Consider the following 19,750-nt stretch of genomic DNA (forward strand, 5'->3'; position numbering starts at 1 on the left):
TTAAAGGGGGTTTGAAATTAAGTTTCAAATAAGTACAGAATTCTCAACACATAGAATTGGGAGAATTAAATGAGATATTGTCTGTAGAGCATTTAACACAATGCTGGGTATATAGAAAGTGCTCAGTAACAGGTAGCAATTATCACTGAAATCATCCCAGGTGGTTAAAACATTTTCTCCTATTTAAATGCCCCATGGTGAAACATATTGAGGAGTCATTTGTTCAGACCTTATTCCTTAATGGATGCTGTACTAGATGGTGAAGATGTAAAATTAAACAAAAAAGGACCCTTGGCTTTTTGGCCCCTATAATCTGGTGGGGGAAAATGTCAGCAGAGAAATTTATAATACTGTATGATTATACCATTGGGACAGTTTGACCAAAGCTCTTTGTGAACCCAGCCTGGGGAAAGGTTGGCCCATGAGCATGAGGAGCCTATGTGAACTCACAATTCCTGTAGTTTTGATTATGAAAAGGCCACCGTATTGATTATCATTACCACTGTGTGATCTAGCGGGAGCATTTTGGGAACCTCAAATTTGAAAACTGTGGCTATAAGCAGTGAGAGTCCTAGATGAATTTAAAGTTTCCTTTTTATTAATGTTGAATAGGCTTTAAATTAAGCATCAGCATGGCTTTGTTAGCAAACATTTAGTTGTACTTGAATGGAGTTTGACTTTGGGATTTCTCTCACATCTGCTTATAGCATCCTGGTCCTGGGTATAGTAGTTGGCACAGGACTCTTGATAACGTGGGAAGTCAAATTTATAATGTTATTTTACATCAGTACTTCATTACCAAATCTGCAGAGTAATGTTGCTCAGTAACATTTAAATACTTTATCTCAAGCTCAATTTGTGTAAATATTTAAAAGAATAAAATATGTAGTTCGGGAGAAATAAACTGGGACATGCAAACAGCATAGACTTCTCTACTTGCCACACTGTCCTGTGCTTTCAGACCTATTCTGTCTGGTCTGTATTAGGTCATTGGACGTAAAAAAAAAATTTGTGTGTGTGTATATAATGCATATATATGTCATATGTGTATATATAAGCATACATGATACACACGGTATATTTATATATACGTATATAGATAGATAGATGGATAGACAGATGGATATAGATATGAAACTTGGATTTTTATAACTCAAAAGAGATCTTGCCAATATGTTGGGAGTCACTATGAAAGCTCTTTGATCTTTTGGTTTTGTAGCTGACAGAATTTTGAAACCTTTGTCTCCCTCAGTAAAGGCAAAGGACTGTCAGGGTGTTTGACAGACCTTTGATATTTCATGGCTATTTAGTCCAAAAGATGTGGATTTTTTTGTTAGAGATATATATATATCTCCTTGGATTCTTTGATATATATTAGTATAGTGTGTCCTGTGCCATTGTCAAAGTGAAAATTGATTCATTTATCCTGTTTCTAATATAAAAACATTCACGAGGATCAAGTCCATGGCTCTCTGGCTTTATTTAATAAATTCAAAAGTGTGATGGGGTTTGCTGATTTGCCAAGTACTAAGATACACTTTCTGATCTTTGGTGGTTTTTTAGATGAAAAAATTAGGGTTCGTTAGTTTTTATCTTATTGATATAATAACCATCTGGTGTGAAACTATATATCAAGGGTATAAAATAGTACTTGTTTGCATATTTTGCTTTAACTCAAGTTAATTTGGGTTCATTGTGACAGGTACATCGCCCTCCAAATAAAATTCTCTGGGCAATTAGAATCAGCACCAATGTGATTTCTGTCCTTTGTTAGACTTTAAAAATTAAAATAGAAAAAAAAATAAAATGCTTTGTGGATTTGTTTCATGTAAATATGACAAGTTTTAATTTTCTCAAGTGAGTTTTCTGGTGATTTTATTTTTGACCATTTGTACTACTTTTACCTAAAGCAAAAGATTTTTTTCCTTCAAAAGTTTAGTCTAGTAAACTTATTTAACAAATACTAAGTAACAAATAATTTAAATTTAGTATAGAAGTCCAAATTAACTGGAAAACTGTAAACTGCAAAATGTATGGGGAGGTGCTATGCGTACTGGTTAAGGACAGATGCTCTGGAAACAGTCTTGGGTTTATATTCCTGCTTCATCCACTTAATAGCTGTGTGACCTTGGGCAAAACTGCTTAACCTCTCGTTTCTTCATCTGTGCCATGAGAATGATAATAGTATCCTCCACACTGAGTTATTGTGAAGGCTTAAATAAGTTCATTTTTATGAGTACTTGGAGCATGGTAAGTACTCCATGAGGTGTTAGTCATTATCATTTATGATTTGTGATATTTATAATTTATTGTAATATTGTCTGTTGATAGACTTATTTGCTGCACATTTCATGTTTCATAGATGGCTTATATGCTGCATTTCATTTTAAGAAAAAAGATATATTAAAAATTATGTTGCTCGTGCATGGTAAAATACACACTCTTTAGTGTATGTGGGAGATGTTCAAAATAACCTTTGAATTGGGGTGCCTTTTTTTCTTTCTTGGTTGGAGCAGTTAGGACCCAGCTTCTAATCAGACAAGGTTAGAGTATGGATCACAGGTTCTTAGACCTGGATGCGACCCTTCAGTTCAGCTTCTTCATTTCACAGAAGAGCGAGCTAAAGCTTTGGGTGGTCATTTTCCTCAAGTTCACATGGTTAGGACCTTAGAGTCAGCCTAGAACTTGTCTTCTGACTCCTTAAATTCCCTCTCTATTTTGGTGAGTATAGAATTTAGGACAGTGTCTGAATAACAGTGACATTCAATTTAAAAGATGCAAAGACCTAGCCGTCATTGCTTTTAATGTTTGTTAATACAGTGAGTCACGTTAAGAACAAGATTCTCGTGGCGATTCAGAAGACGAGAGTTGCTTCTCAGCAGTTTAGTTGACCACACGTTCTCAAGAGCACAGCTCTGGTGCAGATGGGGGTCTACATGGTGGGGGGCCGAAAGCCCCTCTCTCTCCAACTCAAGCCTCCGGTCTTTGCCATGTAATTTTTCCAAGAGAAACCTGACCCCAGAACAGAGCTCTTTGAGCCAAGAGCTGTTGAAACGTTAAGTTAGATTTCTTCCATTTCTACAGTAGACTAAGACTGTGTTAGCTCATGTTTCATATTACACAAGAGAAAATAAACTGAAAGGTCAGTTGAACAGTTACAGCATTGCCCTTTTCCAAGGTAATCAGCAGAGCATGTAGCAAAGACGTGAACAGGAGCGTGACTGGAAAGAGAGTGGCTGATAAAGAGGCTGCTGCTTCTAGTGGTGGGGACAACACTTGACACTTGAAGGCCTGACCAGATGGGCCATCTCGCAGGACCTCCCTTCAGTAATTCTGATTTATTACATTCGCGTGGTGTTCTTTTTCTAGTTAGGCAGTCAGGTTTTCACTTTGCCAGAAGCCCTCAGAAATTTTAGTATTGACCATTAATCATACCTTGGTAAACTGCAAGGGCAATATATTATTAATTTGTTTGCAACCAAGAGACAAGACATAGTGATGAAAATTAATTTCTAGCTACATTTTGTTAATTTATTCTAGTTAATTAATCTGTTAAGAAGTCAAAATATGTTTACATTAATGGCTATATAGTAGGTTCTTTAAGTTGTGTCATTGTGTCATTTCCAATATCCTACATGTAGAATTCTAGAAATAAGTACCTTAGTAAAATAATTGGAGAATTGTATAAAGCTTTCTAAGTAGTATCACTAATTGGGGTATTTTCAGTTTTTCGTTGATTGAATAAGAACATTTCATGTTTGTGATTTTGTAGGATGTAGAACTCCAAGGATGTCAGCAATAACCCTTCCTAACCCCGCTACCCCTATGGCCCAGGGCCAGAATTAGGAAAGTACAATTAATAAATAACAGCCGCTATTTACTTTCAGGACTCTATTGTACATCGTAGCAACTCTAACTTTTAAAAGTTAACTTTTAACAGTTTTGAATTGACCTCATTCTCCTTCTCTCAAAAAAGAAAGATTTGATGATTTCTATATAATCATAATTTCTGCATAGATTTTATTAATTTGAAACTCAAAGTAGCCAAATTGCATTTAACTTTAGGCCAAGTAAGAATAAAACTATTTAAATAGCTTTTATTCTATAGTATCAGAAAATAAGAGATCAACTATTTGTTCTTAAATATGATCTGAGGATGTATTTATCAGATTGACCACAGTGCATTTGATTGTTTTTTAGAAATGGCATAAAATGAATTAGATTTTTTAAATAGGTTAAAATTAGTAACACTTAATATTTGCTTGTAATTGAATTACTATCTAGATTTTATTATTGTACTATAATTAGCATGATAGAACTATTCCAGTTTGTTTTCAGGATTTTCTTGTTTTTTTGTTCTGCTTAGAAATCAATTTCTTGTTTAAAAAAAAAAGGAAAGTTTGGGTGGGTTAGTTATATATAAGCACAACAGCCCTGAGATGGATAGTATTGTCTTTCAGTTTTATAAATGAGGAAGCCGAAACTCAGATCATTAAGTGAAAAATCTAAGGTCAGTTTGCTAATGGACCTACCAATAGAAGCCAATCTTTTACTTCTAATATTTCTAATATGTGTCCTTTTTAGTGTGTCATCATGCCTGGCATGTAGTAGGTGGTCCATACCAATTAGCCATAGACTAATTCCATATGTGAAACAACTCATTTAATTAAGGTCTAGTCCCAAACTCAGGAACATAGGCATTGGTAAGGGTGGTGATAGTGAGAAAAACTGCTTGAGTAAAACCCACAGACATGCGTGATGCTGTCTATCAGTTTGAGTAGAGACGAGATGATGGGAATTAATTGTCTTCCACTCACTTTTTCTCAGTTCTGCGGAGTAGACCTCCAGCACAGAATAGTTTGCATGCATCTTAAATAGCACTGACTGCTGAGGGGGATGTATTTTGGCTCCTGGTGGCAGTTGGTGTCTTGACTGGGTCAGTCACATCCCCCGATTTGCTGTTCACTTTGTGGTTCCCTACATTTGATCTTCATATAGCACCCAAGTCGATGAATCAACTTCTTTATGTGAGATAATGTATTTCCTTTCAAATGGTTGGTTGGTCACAGAGGACCTGCAGGAGGAAGGGTGGGGAATTTTTCTGAGGACTCCTCCCCATTTTCTGTCTCCTGTCGGTGAAAGTTTGTCCCATTGGGCCTTTGTTCCCCCACACATCTGTGTTTAGCATCTGGCTTCTTCCCGGAGCTGCTTGCAAGCCTTAGCCTTCTCAGGTCCAGGGAAACGAGCGCACAAAGCCTGGAGGGCCAGTGGGACTGAGGATCAGAGAGCGAGCGTTGTTCGGTTACAGTGGATTGTAGCTCCCTTATATTTTAAGAGACTGTTGTCTTTTGTATGTTGATCTTAAATCCAGCAATCATTGAATACATTTATTGTCTTGATAGTGTGTTATTTATTATTTCATGCGAACAGTATTGTAAGCATTTTAGGTGTATTATTTGATTATCAAAGCAACTTTGTGAAGTAAGTTCTGGTATTACTCTCATTTCAGGTTAGGAACTTTAGTCTTAGTTACAGCTGGTAAGAAGTAGGATTGGCATTCACATGACAAGATTTTGGGCAAAATAACCCTAATCTTAGACCTGAGTCTGACCATTGTATCAGCATTGCATAGTCACAATTTGACAAGTGCTCAGTAAATATTTGTTTGTTGAGTACTTACTTATGCCAGTATTTTAGGTGCTTGGCTATATCTGCGTGCAAAACAGATCATTTTCCCTGACTTTGTGGAATTTACTTCCTAGCTGCTGCTGTTTCCTGGTTAAGCGTCTATCAGTGCCTCATGTAATGCTTTCCCACTCTTTGCTCTTTGGGCTACTGTCTAGCACACGTAACAAAGAATGTCTTGAAGGCAGGGATGTGATGTCTTTCGTCGCCTTGTTCTCAATGACTAGCATGGTGCTGGGTCTATCATGGATGCTCAGTAATATCTGTGGAATAAGTGGATGGATTTTACCAGTCCTTGCTTGTCACTTTTACTTAAATGCTCCCATTTTTACTGTTTCCTGAAAGATGAAGTCTAGAGTGTGTGCTAAATTGGATACACAGTGGAAGTGTGACTGAGATTTTAAATGGAATTTTGAAAATGTATACATTTATTTGGTGATTAATGACTTAAACATTTAATAACATGAAATAGCACTCAAAAAGTAAGAAACCATGTGTACCAGGATGTCAAGTTTTAAATTCTTTTTATTGATCAATCTTGTATAACAAGAGTCCACAAATGCCTGTGCTTTTCATATTCCGTCTATTTAATAAAGACTTCATTAATCTGTGGACTGTGCCTACTGAAATTCATCCTTCAGACTGCTCCCTTTACAGCCTGTCTCTGATCCTACCTGTTATCTCCACTGTAAAGTTTCAAAGGGTTTTTATTTTTCATTTACCTTATTATCTAGCTGAAAACCACCTTTCCCATCCTGGTTGCCCACTGGGTTCCTACCCATCCTCCTGCTCTGGCTACGCGCAGCTAGTCGTCGTGTCGACAGGAACCGCCTAAGTCTCCACATGTAATGCCCTTCTGGGTCTTTTTTCCAGCTGTCAAAATGCACTACTCATCCTTCAAGATACAGCACAAATGCCAGCTACTCCCTAAAGCCTGCTCTAATCTCTTCTCCCTCTAATTCTTCCGTTGTCTTGCTTATTCTTCTGCTAACACTTGCTTATCTCAGCCCTGTCCTGTGTGAGTGAAGAGTCTTCCACTGGACTGACAGACTTCCTAAAGGAAGGTTCTTGTTTTATGTAGTGGAATTATTAGCACACGATAAATATTTTTATCCTGTAGTAAATATGTGGTGTTTTTTTAATTAATGTTGACTACTTATCCCTGGTTGAGGGACATCGACTGCTCACTTTAAGGTCTCAACTGCCTACACTTCATTTGACAGCCTTAACGTATAGATCATTTTGTATATTTTGGATATTTTTCGCTTGAAGAAGAAAGTTTCTGCCAGTCACCTTGAAGTCTTTTTTAAAGGCTGATTTAAAAAGCTGTTCTTTTTTTTCAGAAAATTTTCCATGCCCCCCTCCTTTAACCTTATTTCCCCCTTTTTTAGCTATTAAAAATTCCTATTGAGCTTTTACTTCTGTGCTTTTTCTTGACTCTAATCCACGTCTCCTCTAGCAAGCAGGTGACAATATAAGAGCAGATGACAGTATAAAATCTTGAAAATTAAGCCAGCAAGGAAGGAATTTCCCCCTGGGTCCCTTGGGTTTCAGGCCCACTCAGAAGCAGTTGAGAAAGGATGCTCCGTCGTAGACATTTCCAGATAAGGTATGATTCATCTCCCTCCCGTATCTCCTCTGCTCACAACCCTGCCTGCAATTAGAACTTCAGGACACATCTAGGATAAACTGTCTTCCAGGAACTTTAGCCTGTTTCCTTTTCTGCCCAAGCTTCTCTCTTGCTGCTTCCCTAAAGTAGCTATTTTTTTTCCCCTGATCAATCCAGTCTACTTAATTTTCTTCCCAATCCGTAATCCATACACTCAAGTCAATATGGAGTACCTAGTATGTGTTGTGTTAGTATGCCTATATTTGTAATTTTTCATAGCAGGAAAAAATATTAAGGATTCTCAAACGCTTATGGAATTTGAGGGCGAGCAGTCCTTAATGTTTGCTAATAATTAACATGTACATGGAAATCTAAACAAGCATTAAAATTAAAAAAATTAAAATATTGATTAATGAATGAAAAAGTCTGTTACAGCATTGCCTATCACTGAGGTGGTGAGAAGTTGCAGCCGACAATTTCTGAGCACTTGCTGGCCAATGTGGGGCTGCATCCCAGAGTGATTTCACTGATTTCTTATAAACTATGAGTTTTTCCCCAATTAACAGGGGAAGAAATTAAGGAAAAGGGAGGTTAAGAGACATGTTCAAGGTCACATATAGGATGTAACAGAGTTAGGATTTCAGCATACCCTGTTTATTTCTAGAGACTAACCTGATTCTCTAAATTAAAAGATCGGTAGCCTTGTAAGTAAAACTTAAAGGGCTTTCTTTAAAAGCAAAATATACCTTTTAATTTGAGATTTTGTTTCTTGATTTACTTAATTTAATCACCTTTTGTGAGGAATGATGCTACATGTCTATTGCTTGTTACCTTCTTGACCTTGAACAACTTAGATATTTATCTGTGCCTCTATTTATTCCTTTGTAAAAAGAGGATTAAAAACATCAAGTAAAGATTAAATCTGATAATATTTATAACATTTTATATCTATACAAAATGCTAGTTGGCAATACTAACTCCATTTAATGTTCTTGGTTACCAAGAATTTGACCCAGTTTTAAATATCCTATAAATTCATAGCAAAATATTAAGAGAGACGACTGTAGTCGGAGAGGGCACAGGCATGATGAGCTTGCTGTATCCTCAGGCGTTTTCTTTTTTGAGCCACAGTGATTTCAAAGTGGAATGTGTATTTCTGTATCAGAAGCTACAGGGCTGACCTTAAGGGAAGTCAAGATATTTAGTTAAAGTAATATCACGCTATAATCCTGTTTCCATTGAATTTTTAGTAAATGGGACATTTGTACATATCTTATGAAACTTCTTAAGAATGATTATTTTTTAAACTTATAAATTTGAAAATGTGTTTGAGAGATATTATAACCACATTGAAACTACTAGCACATTTATTTAACCTCCCGTTTATGTCTTTTTAAAAAAAATCAGTAATTTTCCTTGTATTATAGTACATATGTATGTATATATATATTTTTTTACCCTCAGTCCAAATTTATTTTGTTGATTGTTGCTTACTGTTTGGATATTTTATTGAATGTTATTACCTGTGATGTTTAATATGAATTAGAGTTTTAATACACCGAGAGTTATAGCTGAATGATATGCGTAAGAGAAAAACTCATTTTCTCACAGGACTTAGAGTGTATGAGAGAGTTTGCATACTAGGACCTCATTAGATCTGTATATCTGATTTATTTATTCTTTTTGGTCTAGATCAGTATTTGAAGTATTTTGAAACAGTCGCCAATGTTTGAATTAGGGAGAGTTCATAGAAAAATCTGAAATTTTTTCAGTTCTTGAATCATTATCTGACTGGCAGAGCACGCTTGGTAACAACGGACTGTAGCTATTACATAGGTGCTGCCACTTGTCGGTGGGGTTTGTGTTCTCCATCTCACCGCCGTTCCTTTCTGCATTGTTTTCCATACTCTGAGGCCTACCTCCTTGGTCATTCTTTTTTTTGGTTTGCTTGCTTGTTTGTCTTTTGTGAGGAAGATTCATCCTGAGCTAACATCTCTTGCCAATCTTCCTCTCTCTCTCTTTTTTTTGCTTGAGGAAGGTTAGCCCTGAGATAACATCTGTGCTGGCCTTCCTCTACTTTGTACGTGGGACGCCTCCACAGCATGGCTGTTGAGCGAACCTAGGCTGCCAAAGCAGCGCAAACTTTAACCACTCCGCCGCAGGCCAGCCCCTTCCTTGGTCATTCTTTTATCATTAGCTTTGCACTTGTGTGGGGCCAGCTCCTCATCTTTATGATACCTGTCTGGCTCCTGTGAGCAGTTTAGTTTGTGTCCCCTGGAGTAAGGACTGTCAGTGAGACCAGGGTTATGTCATTTCATGAAAAGTTAATTTGTTTCAAATAATAGATTAAATGTAATCTGCATTTTTATAAAACCATGGCATGTGCGCTCACATGTCGGTGTGTGTCTTTGTGTGTGTTATGTATATATATATATATAGGACAAAAGGGGGTCGTATGTGAAATACTCCACCCACACCTGCCAGTCCCGTATGCCGCTGCACCCCACTGATCAGATGCTGCAGCTTCTCTCTTCTTGTCTTTGAAGCAAACGCAGTGAGTGTGGTGCTAGGGAGGATTGAGGCCCCTGCCCCGCCCAGGCCATTGGAATCCAACCCCCAGTGCAGAGGAAGAGGCCTTGTGAAGGTGGGTCTACGTGCCATCCGTAGCTATGCCTGTTTTTCCTTATATAAATGGATGCTTTGTGGAAAACTGCTCTGCAGCGTCTTTCCTGAGCACTCTGTTTTACATCTTCCTGTATCAGCACATTTCCCTCTCCCTGATCCTTCCTAATGGATCTTGTGTAATTTGTTGTTTGGATGTTATACAGTTTATTCAGCCAGCCTCCCATTGTTGAACAGGTAGCTCATTGCCCATGGTTTGGTGTTATAAATAATGACATAATGATTATCATTGTACACATGGGTTTTATTCCATCTCCCTTTCACTCCTCTCTTGTTTTTTTTATAAATAAAATTTTTATTCTGTCCATTGAGATTCTTTTTTCATTATCACATTCACACAGTTGCACAGTTGTGTGGCCACAGTTCTATATTTAAAGACTCAGGGCCCAGCCACACTGCTGCAATGACTGTCCATTCCTCTGTGTGTGTGTTTAATCAATTAATTGCCTAATTTTTATGGAAACTAGTCTTGTTTTCCTCCAAGAATGGTTCATTAGTGTCTTAGACTTAAAATTATTTTTAAATTTGATAATATTTAAAGAATTCCTTAGGTTTGAGAGGGAGCTTGTCTAATAAAATATCCTTAGATTACTACTTTTCTTCTCAGAATTGTATGGGCTTGTCTTTGTTATCTTTTGGTCTTCAATATAATGTTCTTTAGGAAAAAAAGTGCCCCTCTCCTTGCTTTGATACTTGTTGTCTATAGAATTATTTCTTTATCCTTTGAGTTTCAGTAGCTTAAACTGGGAGATGTTGTGTGTACATGTTTGTGTGTTTCTTTGTTTTCCAAATTTTTCTTGAAACATTGTGTTCTTTTTAATATAAAGATTTAATTCTTTAAGAAAAAATTTCCAGTTTTACACCTTTTATATTTAGTTTTGTTCTTCAGAGTGACCAGCTATCCTTATTTGGATCATTTTTGTCAATACTGCTTATCTTTTAGCTTCTTTCAGTATATCCTGTATTCAATTTGTCTTTTTCTTCTCTATTTATCAATTTCCAATTATTTATTCATTTAACTAATAATTTATTTTTTATATGTATATTCTGTTCCTTGTCAATTCTAATTTATTTATTATTTTTCAATAATATATTTTGTTTCTCCTTTTGTTTTCTTAGGTCTGCAATCTCATTTTACTTTTTGTTGTGCTGTTTTGTCATATAACCTCTCAGCTCTTATTTTGTTGAATTCATGGTTAAGTTGAAGTATAGTGTGAAACCTTTGTGGAAAGATTCGTTTTCTGTTCAGCTCAGTTGGAGTGTTCTTCAGTAGTCATTTTCTCAAATGTCATATCCAGCCCCTACTTGGATCCATGCCATCTTTCTGGGACTTTTGTTGCTTGTCCTCAGGGTATGGGGAAATTGCTCAGTTCATTGCATAAATCTGGAACCTCCATGTCTGGTGGAGAGCACCTGCCACGTGCTTCACTTCTCCACTTTCACCAGTTTTGTCCTAGTTTGCTTCTCCCCAGATTTGGGGGTATTAGTGAAATAGTAGCATTCTTCTGGTGTACCAGTGCTGCATGTGGACTCCGGGGATCTGGCAGAGGGGCAGGAGCAGCCATGTGTTCTTCTTGCTCCTGCCTGGGAAGGAGTCTTCAATTTCTTCTCAAGGCTGCTAGCTTTTGTAGTTTGACATGATGTTATGTTCTTTTCATGCTTAGTTGCTGTGGAGCAGGGCTGGGCAAACTCCAGCCCAAAGGCCACATTTGCCAGCCACTTGTCTTTGTAAATAAAGCATTAGTGGAACACAGCCACTCCCACTCATTTACATATTATCTGTGGCAACTTTCATGCTTGAGAGACCAGTTGAGTAGCTGTGACAGAGACCATATGGCTGGCAAAGCCTAAAATTTGTTTTCTATCCCTTAACGGAAAAGCTTGCTAAACCCTTTGCTGTAGAGTAATTTTATTTTTCTTGCTGGTTTTTGATTATTTTTCTTTCCGTTTCTTAGGAGTTAAAAGAGAGAGATATAGGGATTCTGTAGGATTCTGTTTCATTATACTGTCTTGACCTAGAAGTTACTTGACAATATGATGACTTAAAAAAAATTCATGGGTGGGCCGGCCTGGTAGTATAGTGTTTAAGTTGGGGTGCTCCACTTCGGTGGCCTGTGGCTGACAGGTTTGGATTCCAGGTGCGGACCTACACACTGCTCATCAAGCCATGCTGTGGAGGTGTCCCACATACAAAATAGAGGAAGATTGGCACAAATATTAGTTCAGTGACAATCTTCCTCAAGCAAAAGGAGGAAGATTGATGATAGATGTTAGCTCAGGGCCAGTCTTCCTCACCAAAAAAAATATAAATAAGTAAATCTCAAATCATGGATAACATAATCATCATATTTCATCTCTTATACCAAAATGCTTGAAATTACAAAGAACGTTAGTTGCATTAGTTCAGTTTATCTGAGATAAGAGATAAGATTTTATCCTATCAGGTAAGCTCTCCCAATAAATGAAATTATTCACATTTTTCCTGTTTAATGATGTCTTTTTTTTTTCTTTCTCTGAATAAGAGTAAAGTAGCTACTTAATTACAGTAGCTTTTCTGGGAGACAATTTAATTTTCTAAGGTCTTTCTTTTGCGCTTTTTCAAAGGTATAACCGGTTTAGCCAGACTTTGGACAACATTGGAAAGAATGAAGGTGGTATTGACAAGTTTTCCAGAGGTTATGAATCATTTGGCGTCCACAGATGTGCTGACGGGGGCTTATACTGCAAAGAGTGGGCCCCGGGAGCAGAAGGAGTTTTTCTTACTGGAGACTTCAGTAAGTATTTTGAAAGCATTAAAGTCAGTGGTAATATTTTATTTATCTGTTTAAAACATAGACTTGTTTATTTCATGTATTTAACTATGTGAGGATTAATGATTACAAATATGCAAACTTTCAGATAGAGCTGTAGAACTTATTAAATCTTGACTTTCTTGTGGTACAGGTGTTTCTGCTCTAATGTGATACATGTGTTCCTGAAAAACTTTATGTTCTGTAAAATCATGTACCAGAAATAACAGTTTATGAGAAAAATAGTGTCAGGCAGCCTACTTCAGCTTTACTTGCTATTGGTTTGTCAGAGCTTGCTAACAGTCTGGGTGAGAATATTGGCGTGGGTGATGAGCTGGCGTTGTAGTTCTTGGATCCTGGATCGCCTAAGATCCTTTTCTGAGACCTCAGTAAAAGTAGACATCTAATCTAGGGGGTAAACTTCATCACTCAATTCTTTTCCTTTTTTATAACACTGTGGGAAGTGTCTTCCCAGCCTTGTTATCTTTATGGAAAGCATAGTGGTTCTAGAAGGAAGGAAGACCTGTATGTAAATAACTATAATACAATCTGCTCAGTTTTATTCTAGAAGTGTACATAAGTTAATATAATAGTGATAAGGAGGAAAGCTCTGTTTTGAAAGTGGGATAACTGGAAAATAGGCCTTGGCAAATTGTTGGTAATAGAAGGAAAGGAAATATCAGAATGATAATCCTTTAGTGCCATAGAGTGGTATGGTATTTAAAATTTAATTTTACTGGACTCAAAAGTCTACATGCTGTACTATTCACCTCATACGACTTTCTGGAAACAGCAAAACTATGGAGACAGAAAACAGAGTTGTCAGGGTTTGACGCTGGCAGGTTTGAGTTGATTACTGAGGAGCATGAGTGAACTTTTTGGGGTGATGGCAATGTTTTATGTCCTGATTGTGGTGGTAGTTACATAACTGCACACATTCGTCAAAATTTTTAGAACTGTACACGTAAAAGAGTGAATTTTACTGCCTGTACATTTACCTTAAGAAACCTGATTTTTTAAAAGTTTTCATTTTACATATGTTGTCTAAGGCAGCACTGTCCAGTAGAAATATAATGCAAGCCACATATAAGTATATTTATATAATTTATATAATTTATATATTTATATAATAATTTACATAATTATATAAAATTCAAAAATTTTAGTAGCTATATCAAAAAAGTAAAAGAATAGACCGCCCCAGTGGCGTAGTGGTTAACTTCATGCCGCCTGCTTCAGTAGCCCAGGGTTCATGGGTTTGGATCCCAGGGGAGACCTCACGTCACTTATCACGCTGTGCTGTGGCAGGCGTCCCACGTATAAAATGGAGGAAGATGGGCACAGATGTTAGCTCAGGGCCAATCTTCCTCACACACACACACACAAAGTAAAAGGAGAAAAAAATGAATTTTAATAATGATAAATTTTATTTAACCCAATCTATCAAAATATTATTTTAACATGTAATCAATATCAAATTTGTTAATGAGATATTTTCATTCTTGTCTTCCAAATCTGGTATGTACTTTTTCATTGAAAATACTTGATCTATATTTTTAGTTAATAAAATTTTCAGTTTTTAAAGTGTATACCCAAGTTTTTCGAAACGTAATTAAAAGTTCTAGTAACTGATTTGAGGAATAGTTTTAAAATTTCAGTTTAATGAAGTAATTAAAATTAAATTTAAAATTCAGTGTCTCAGTTTCACTAACCTCGTTTTAAATCTTCAGTAGTCACCTGTGTGTAATGGCTCCTGTATTAGAAAGCACAGGTCTAAGGACTTGATAGTCTGCAGTCCCCAGGTTAGGTGATGTCGGCCGCCTGTTTCTGGGAGTTATTGAAAACTTCAGGGAAGGTTCTGAGAAAGACCATGTGATCTGCTGATTCAGATTAACTTGGCTTGGTGATAATTATGAAATGTATTTTGAGAATAGGAAACTTCTCACTTAAATTATTATAAAATTGTTATTAATAATTTTTTCTTATTTAAACTTGATTATTTCCTTATCTTCTCTAAGCAACTGCCTTGACTGCTAGTTTTCTAGATTTTTGTTAATAGACCATTTAGACGTCAACCTATAATGAAGGCACGTTTTAGCCTTCCATTGGTTCTTGTTACTGCTGTTTCAAGATTGAGAGGACTTGACTGAGAGTGTTCAAGTTCACATTCTACCTAAAGACACCCAAACTACTCTAAGAGCCTCAGTGAAAATTTGATACTTGTGTTTGGTCCCCCCTTGCCCATATTTATGATGAAATCCACTAACTAGCTTTTGGAAATATAAAAATATGGGAAAGGAGCTATATGAAAGCTAGATTTGGAAGCTACGTAATGATTAACAATGATCTATTAAAAATCGTGTCCTGTAAATCTAGTTGGGCTGTATGTGCATTTGGAGACGTATGTTTAAAAATTTTAAGTACTTGGGATTTAATGCTTAAATATTAAAAGTATAATAATTTTAAAATCTTTTGTAAAGAGAAAACTAAAAATTACTTAGTCCCTATTTTAATGTAAAAATATCCTCTTTTATTTTTTCAACGTACATTGATTTTTAAAAGTTCTATCTTTTGTGAAGGTATATCGCATAATTTAAAATCTCTCCGCATCCTTTTTTTTTTTACTCCCTGAGGAAGATTAGCCCTGAGCTAACATCTGCCAATCCTCCTCTTTTTTCTGAGGAAGACTGGCCGGGAGCTAACATCCGTGCCCATCTTCCTCTACTTTATATGTGGGAGGCCTACCACAGCATGGCTTGCCAAGCGGTGCCATGTCAGCACCTGGGATCCGAACCGGTGAAACCCCGGGCCGCCAAAGCGGAATGTGCATGCTTAACTGCTGTGCCACCAGGCTGGCCTCTCTCCATATCCTTGAGATAGCATTCATCCAATTCTTTTCTTCTGTTTTTTTTTTTTTTTTTTTGGCATGGAAAGATTTGCCCTGAGCTAACATCTGTTGCCTATCTTCCTCTTTTTTTTCCCTCCCCAAATCCCAGTACATAGTTGTATATTGTAGTTGAAAGTCCTTCTAGTTCTTCTATGTGAGCCACTGCCACAGCAGGGCTACTGACAGATGAGTGGTGTGGTTCTGCAACTGAGAACCGAAGCCGGGCCGCTGAAGCAGAGTGTGCCCAACTTTAACCACTTGGCCATCAGGGCTGGCTCTCATTTGATTATTTTCAATCAACCAATGTTTATTTAGTGTCTAAGGGCATGTCAGATTTAGTCAATGGGCCTTTATTTTTACTGGAGAGGTTGGAAAGACTAAGATAAAAGAAATTGTGGTGGAAAATAGTTAACTGTTAAAATAGTTAACAGGCAGTATATTGAGAAAATTTAAATGTCCAATTTATTTTCTTATCTAGGTGAAAGGATATCTTCTTTTCTGCCCAGAGTTACAGAGTCTCAAGGTCACTTTATCCATCTTTTTCTCGCTAAACAGCTTTGAATCTTAAGAAAAAAACTTTAAAATTGAGAGTAGAACCAAAATTTTAGGTTAATAATGCATTTAAAAGAATATTTCTTTGGGAAAAAATGTACATGTGGGTATTAATTTAATATGACTGTGTAGAACACAGAATTTTGATGATGATGACAGCATAGCTGAAAAGATACCCACAAATAACTGAACTAATCATGTTTTTTTTAAACACAATTAAAGGATTCTATATTTCATTTTCCCCTTATTTACATAAAATCTACTTCTTTCTTCTTCGAAGAGTTCATCAAGAAGAGAGTTATTTTTCTTTGTTGAGTTTTTTTTCACAGGATCAAAAATGGGTGAGACAGTTTTATTGTAAGTCTTCCAATGTATAAATTTGTACTAAACTGAAAGGATAAGAAAATCTGTGTTAATTAGCTAAAAAATTACAGTAGTTTTTTAAATTAAAAAACGCAAATGAAGATTTAATTAAAATGTTCTAGGTGGTTTTGCTAATGACATTAAAATGTTTTTAAAGCATTTAACTATATTCATATGACCTCATGTTTATTAGCTAAGTTGAAACAGCAATAAACTTAAAAGATTCTGTAGAAATAATCTCTGACTATAACACTGATCATTTTTAAGAATTCTCTTTCTTACTTTGTCATCTTATGTAACAGTAAGCTTAGCTTCTGTATATGTACTTCAAGTTTCACCTAAAAAAATCCATGGCTTCTTTACCTAATGGCAGAGATTTAAGATGCAACATAATTTGAATTGTTTTTATCGTGGAAGTGTATATGTAGTTTAAAACATTGCCTTTGTAACTATCTCTTCCTTCAACTGCCAAAGATAATAGAAAGCAGATCTTCAAAAACAGCAACAAAAATCTTATTTCTGCCAATAGATAAATTGGCTATTAGTAATTTTACCTAAAAAAGGAAATTTTCCTAATTCAGTCTTTATCTAAATGATTAGCTGTTTATATCTGAGAATGTTTCAGAAGAAATTAAAAGTAAAGAATGTCTAGATTTTAATTCTGTATTATGGAAAATTATACCTGCAATCAAAATACTTTAGCAAATAGTTCTGATGTCTTTCTCCTTTTTTTATCGTTTTAGAAATCGCACTATACATTTTTCTCAGGGCCTATTCATAATATGGCTGCTGTTGTGTATGTTTGTTGTTCTAGTGTATTTTTTGCCAACTAACCTGAAAATATTTTAGGTACAACTGCTTAAAGTAGTCAAATATGAATGATCTTTAAGAAAGAAATTGCCCTGAATTGGTGTGTTCAAAAAAAAAAATGATGGGATTGCAAGTTTGAAACCATCATTGAACTCTCTAAACACTGTTTTCATCTGGCTCAGTGGGATAAAGTGGTGATATTCCTCTTACTTGCCTAACTGGGTCGCTCTGGAAACTGACTAGATTGCAAATGGGAAGACATTTTGTACATTAGTCAGTGCTGCAGAAATGTTAATTGACAAGATGAAGAAATACTCTCATTTGCAAAGGTCTTTTTTTCTTATAAAAAAAATTACTATTTATTTCAAAAGGCAATCGAGCTTTGCAAGAGTCAAATGATTTTAGTCTCTGTTTTGCCCAAACTGAGGTGGATCTGGATTTGCCATCCACATTTTTAAAACTTGGAAAGCAGCTTCAATTTAAATATATTTCACATATTCTTCATTTGTGCGAAAATGAAACAATCATTTCTTTTTCTTTCAGTCATTTTTTAAGAAAATTAGCTTTTTAAGCAGCTAGCAACTGCTGCAGCAACACAGGACAGTGGATAGGTAATGACATTCATCAACATTGGAATCTTACCATCCAAAAAGTATTTCTGGGTAAGCCAGAAAGTACTTTAAAGGTTTGAGATGAATTGCTAAAACTTTGAATCATCTTCAGTACAGCAAAGACTGATTCTTTCGAAAGTTAAATGTGATTTAAAATATACTTGGGGTTTTGCAAGTAAATCATGTTTATTGCAGGTTACTAAATAATTGAAGAAAACGAGCTCCTTTCCAGTAGCTAGATGATAATAAGTAGAGAGAAAGGCAGTAAACTACATATGTCAATATAAAATAATTGGGTTCCTATTCGCCATAACTGAAAACATTTCATTTAAAATTACTAAGTCTGGGAGCTAGGCACTTTTCAAATAACCTAAATGTCTATCATTGATAGACTGAAAAAAAGGGGAAAACAAAGGCTTATTTCTTGCTCATGTTGGCTATAGTCATCAGCCGTGGCTCTGTCCCAGGTGTCACATTCTTTCCAGGATCAAGGGTGTTGGAGCAGCTCCAGTGTGGGACATGCTGATCTCATGGCAGAGAGAAAGGGCAATGGAGGAAGCCTGTCATGGCTCTAAAAGCTTCAGGTTAGAAGTGGCAGATGTGACTTGTACTTATTAACCAAATAATTTGGCTTAGCCTTATGTCAATGAGGCATGGAAGCAGAATCCTCTTTTGTGGAGGCTCGTGAAAAATTAGGAACAATAATATAAATGACCCCCGTGGCAAATAACACATTTTCTTAATATAAAGTGTAAACGTTCCAGAGTTTTTGACATTGTCAATATCTTGTAGTCTGTTTTTGTGGCAGCGGATGGGCCCTGGTGAGGTAGGGTAGTGCTCCCTACTTAGATTGTTGAGAAGGTTTCTTTGGAATCTACTGACCTCTGGGTTCAAGTTGAACTTCAAGGAGTCTTCTATCAGGTAGATATTTTCAAGTCCCTGTGGGTTCTCTATGAATACATTTTTGTTACGTGGCTTCCCTTCAGTTTGGCTTACTGGAGATTGTGATATTTCTAGAAAGCAAATTTCTGGGGTGGTCTGGGGACTCTTGATATTGTTTATTTTGGCAAAAGGGTAGCAAACTACAAGGCAGAGGTCGAAGGCTTCAGGGCTGTTAATCAAACTGGCACCTGTGCTGAGAGATGACTTCTTTGATGTATGTGAACTTAGAATAACTGATCAGCCAATAGGTGTTTTGTAGAAAGCTGTCAGTACTTTCTCCAACTTTCCAACCTGATGTTGATTCTTTCACCCCCCTTTGTCTCTCTTCACTGGTGGATTGTTCATTTTCAATTGAGCAGATGCACAGTGGAGGTTGACTTAACCTATGTCCACTTCCTAGACTTACTGAGTTTATGTCTCCTTGACAGGCTCACTGTAAGTGACACTGACAGCCTCCCACAGGATACTGAGCAGGCACGAGTGGTAGAGTCTGGTCTACCACATGTGCAGTTCTGTTTCTGCCAGTTGCATCATGTGCCTATAGTGAGCCAGTTTCCCATCCGCCTCCAATCCTGCGAGTACTAATTCTCGTTTTACTTCTATAACATAACGTTATATCAAGTGATGAACTATGAGCATGACAGGAAAGAAAATTATTGAGTAATGCAAAAATCTCAGACGAACAAGTTGGAAAAAATTATTTTGAATTAAGTATGCACAAGCAAACTGAAAAAAAATCTAACAATTTCACGTATAGATTATTTTGTATGCATCTTTTAGTTTTCATTCTAAAGGGAATTGGAAATTATAAATCTTGCAT

General features: G+C 36.3%; 1 protein-coding gene across 2 annotated transcripts in view; it reads left to right on the top strand.

Moving 5' to 3' along the window:
* Positions 1 to 19,750, top strand: part of GBE1 (1,4-alpha-glucan branching enzyme 1) — a 246,815-nt gene that overhangs the window by 34,940 nt on the left and 192,125 nt on the right. For both annotated transcript variants that reach the window (XM_046648014.1, XM_046648015.1), the window contains exon 2: positions 12,581 to 12,750. In XM_046648014.1, coding sequence (XP_046503970.1) covers positions 12,581 to 12,750 — 170 coding nt within the window. The remainder of the gene's footprint in view (positions 1 to 12,580; positions 12,751 to 19,750) is intronic.

This window comes from Equus quagga, chromosome 21 (genome assembly GCF_021613505.1).
Source record: "Equus quagga isolate Etosha38 chromosome 21, UCLA_HA_Equagga_1.0, whole genome shotgun sequence".
Lineage (NCBI taxonomy): Eukaryota > Metazoa > Chordata > Mammalia > Perissodactyla > Equidae > Equus > Equus quagga.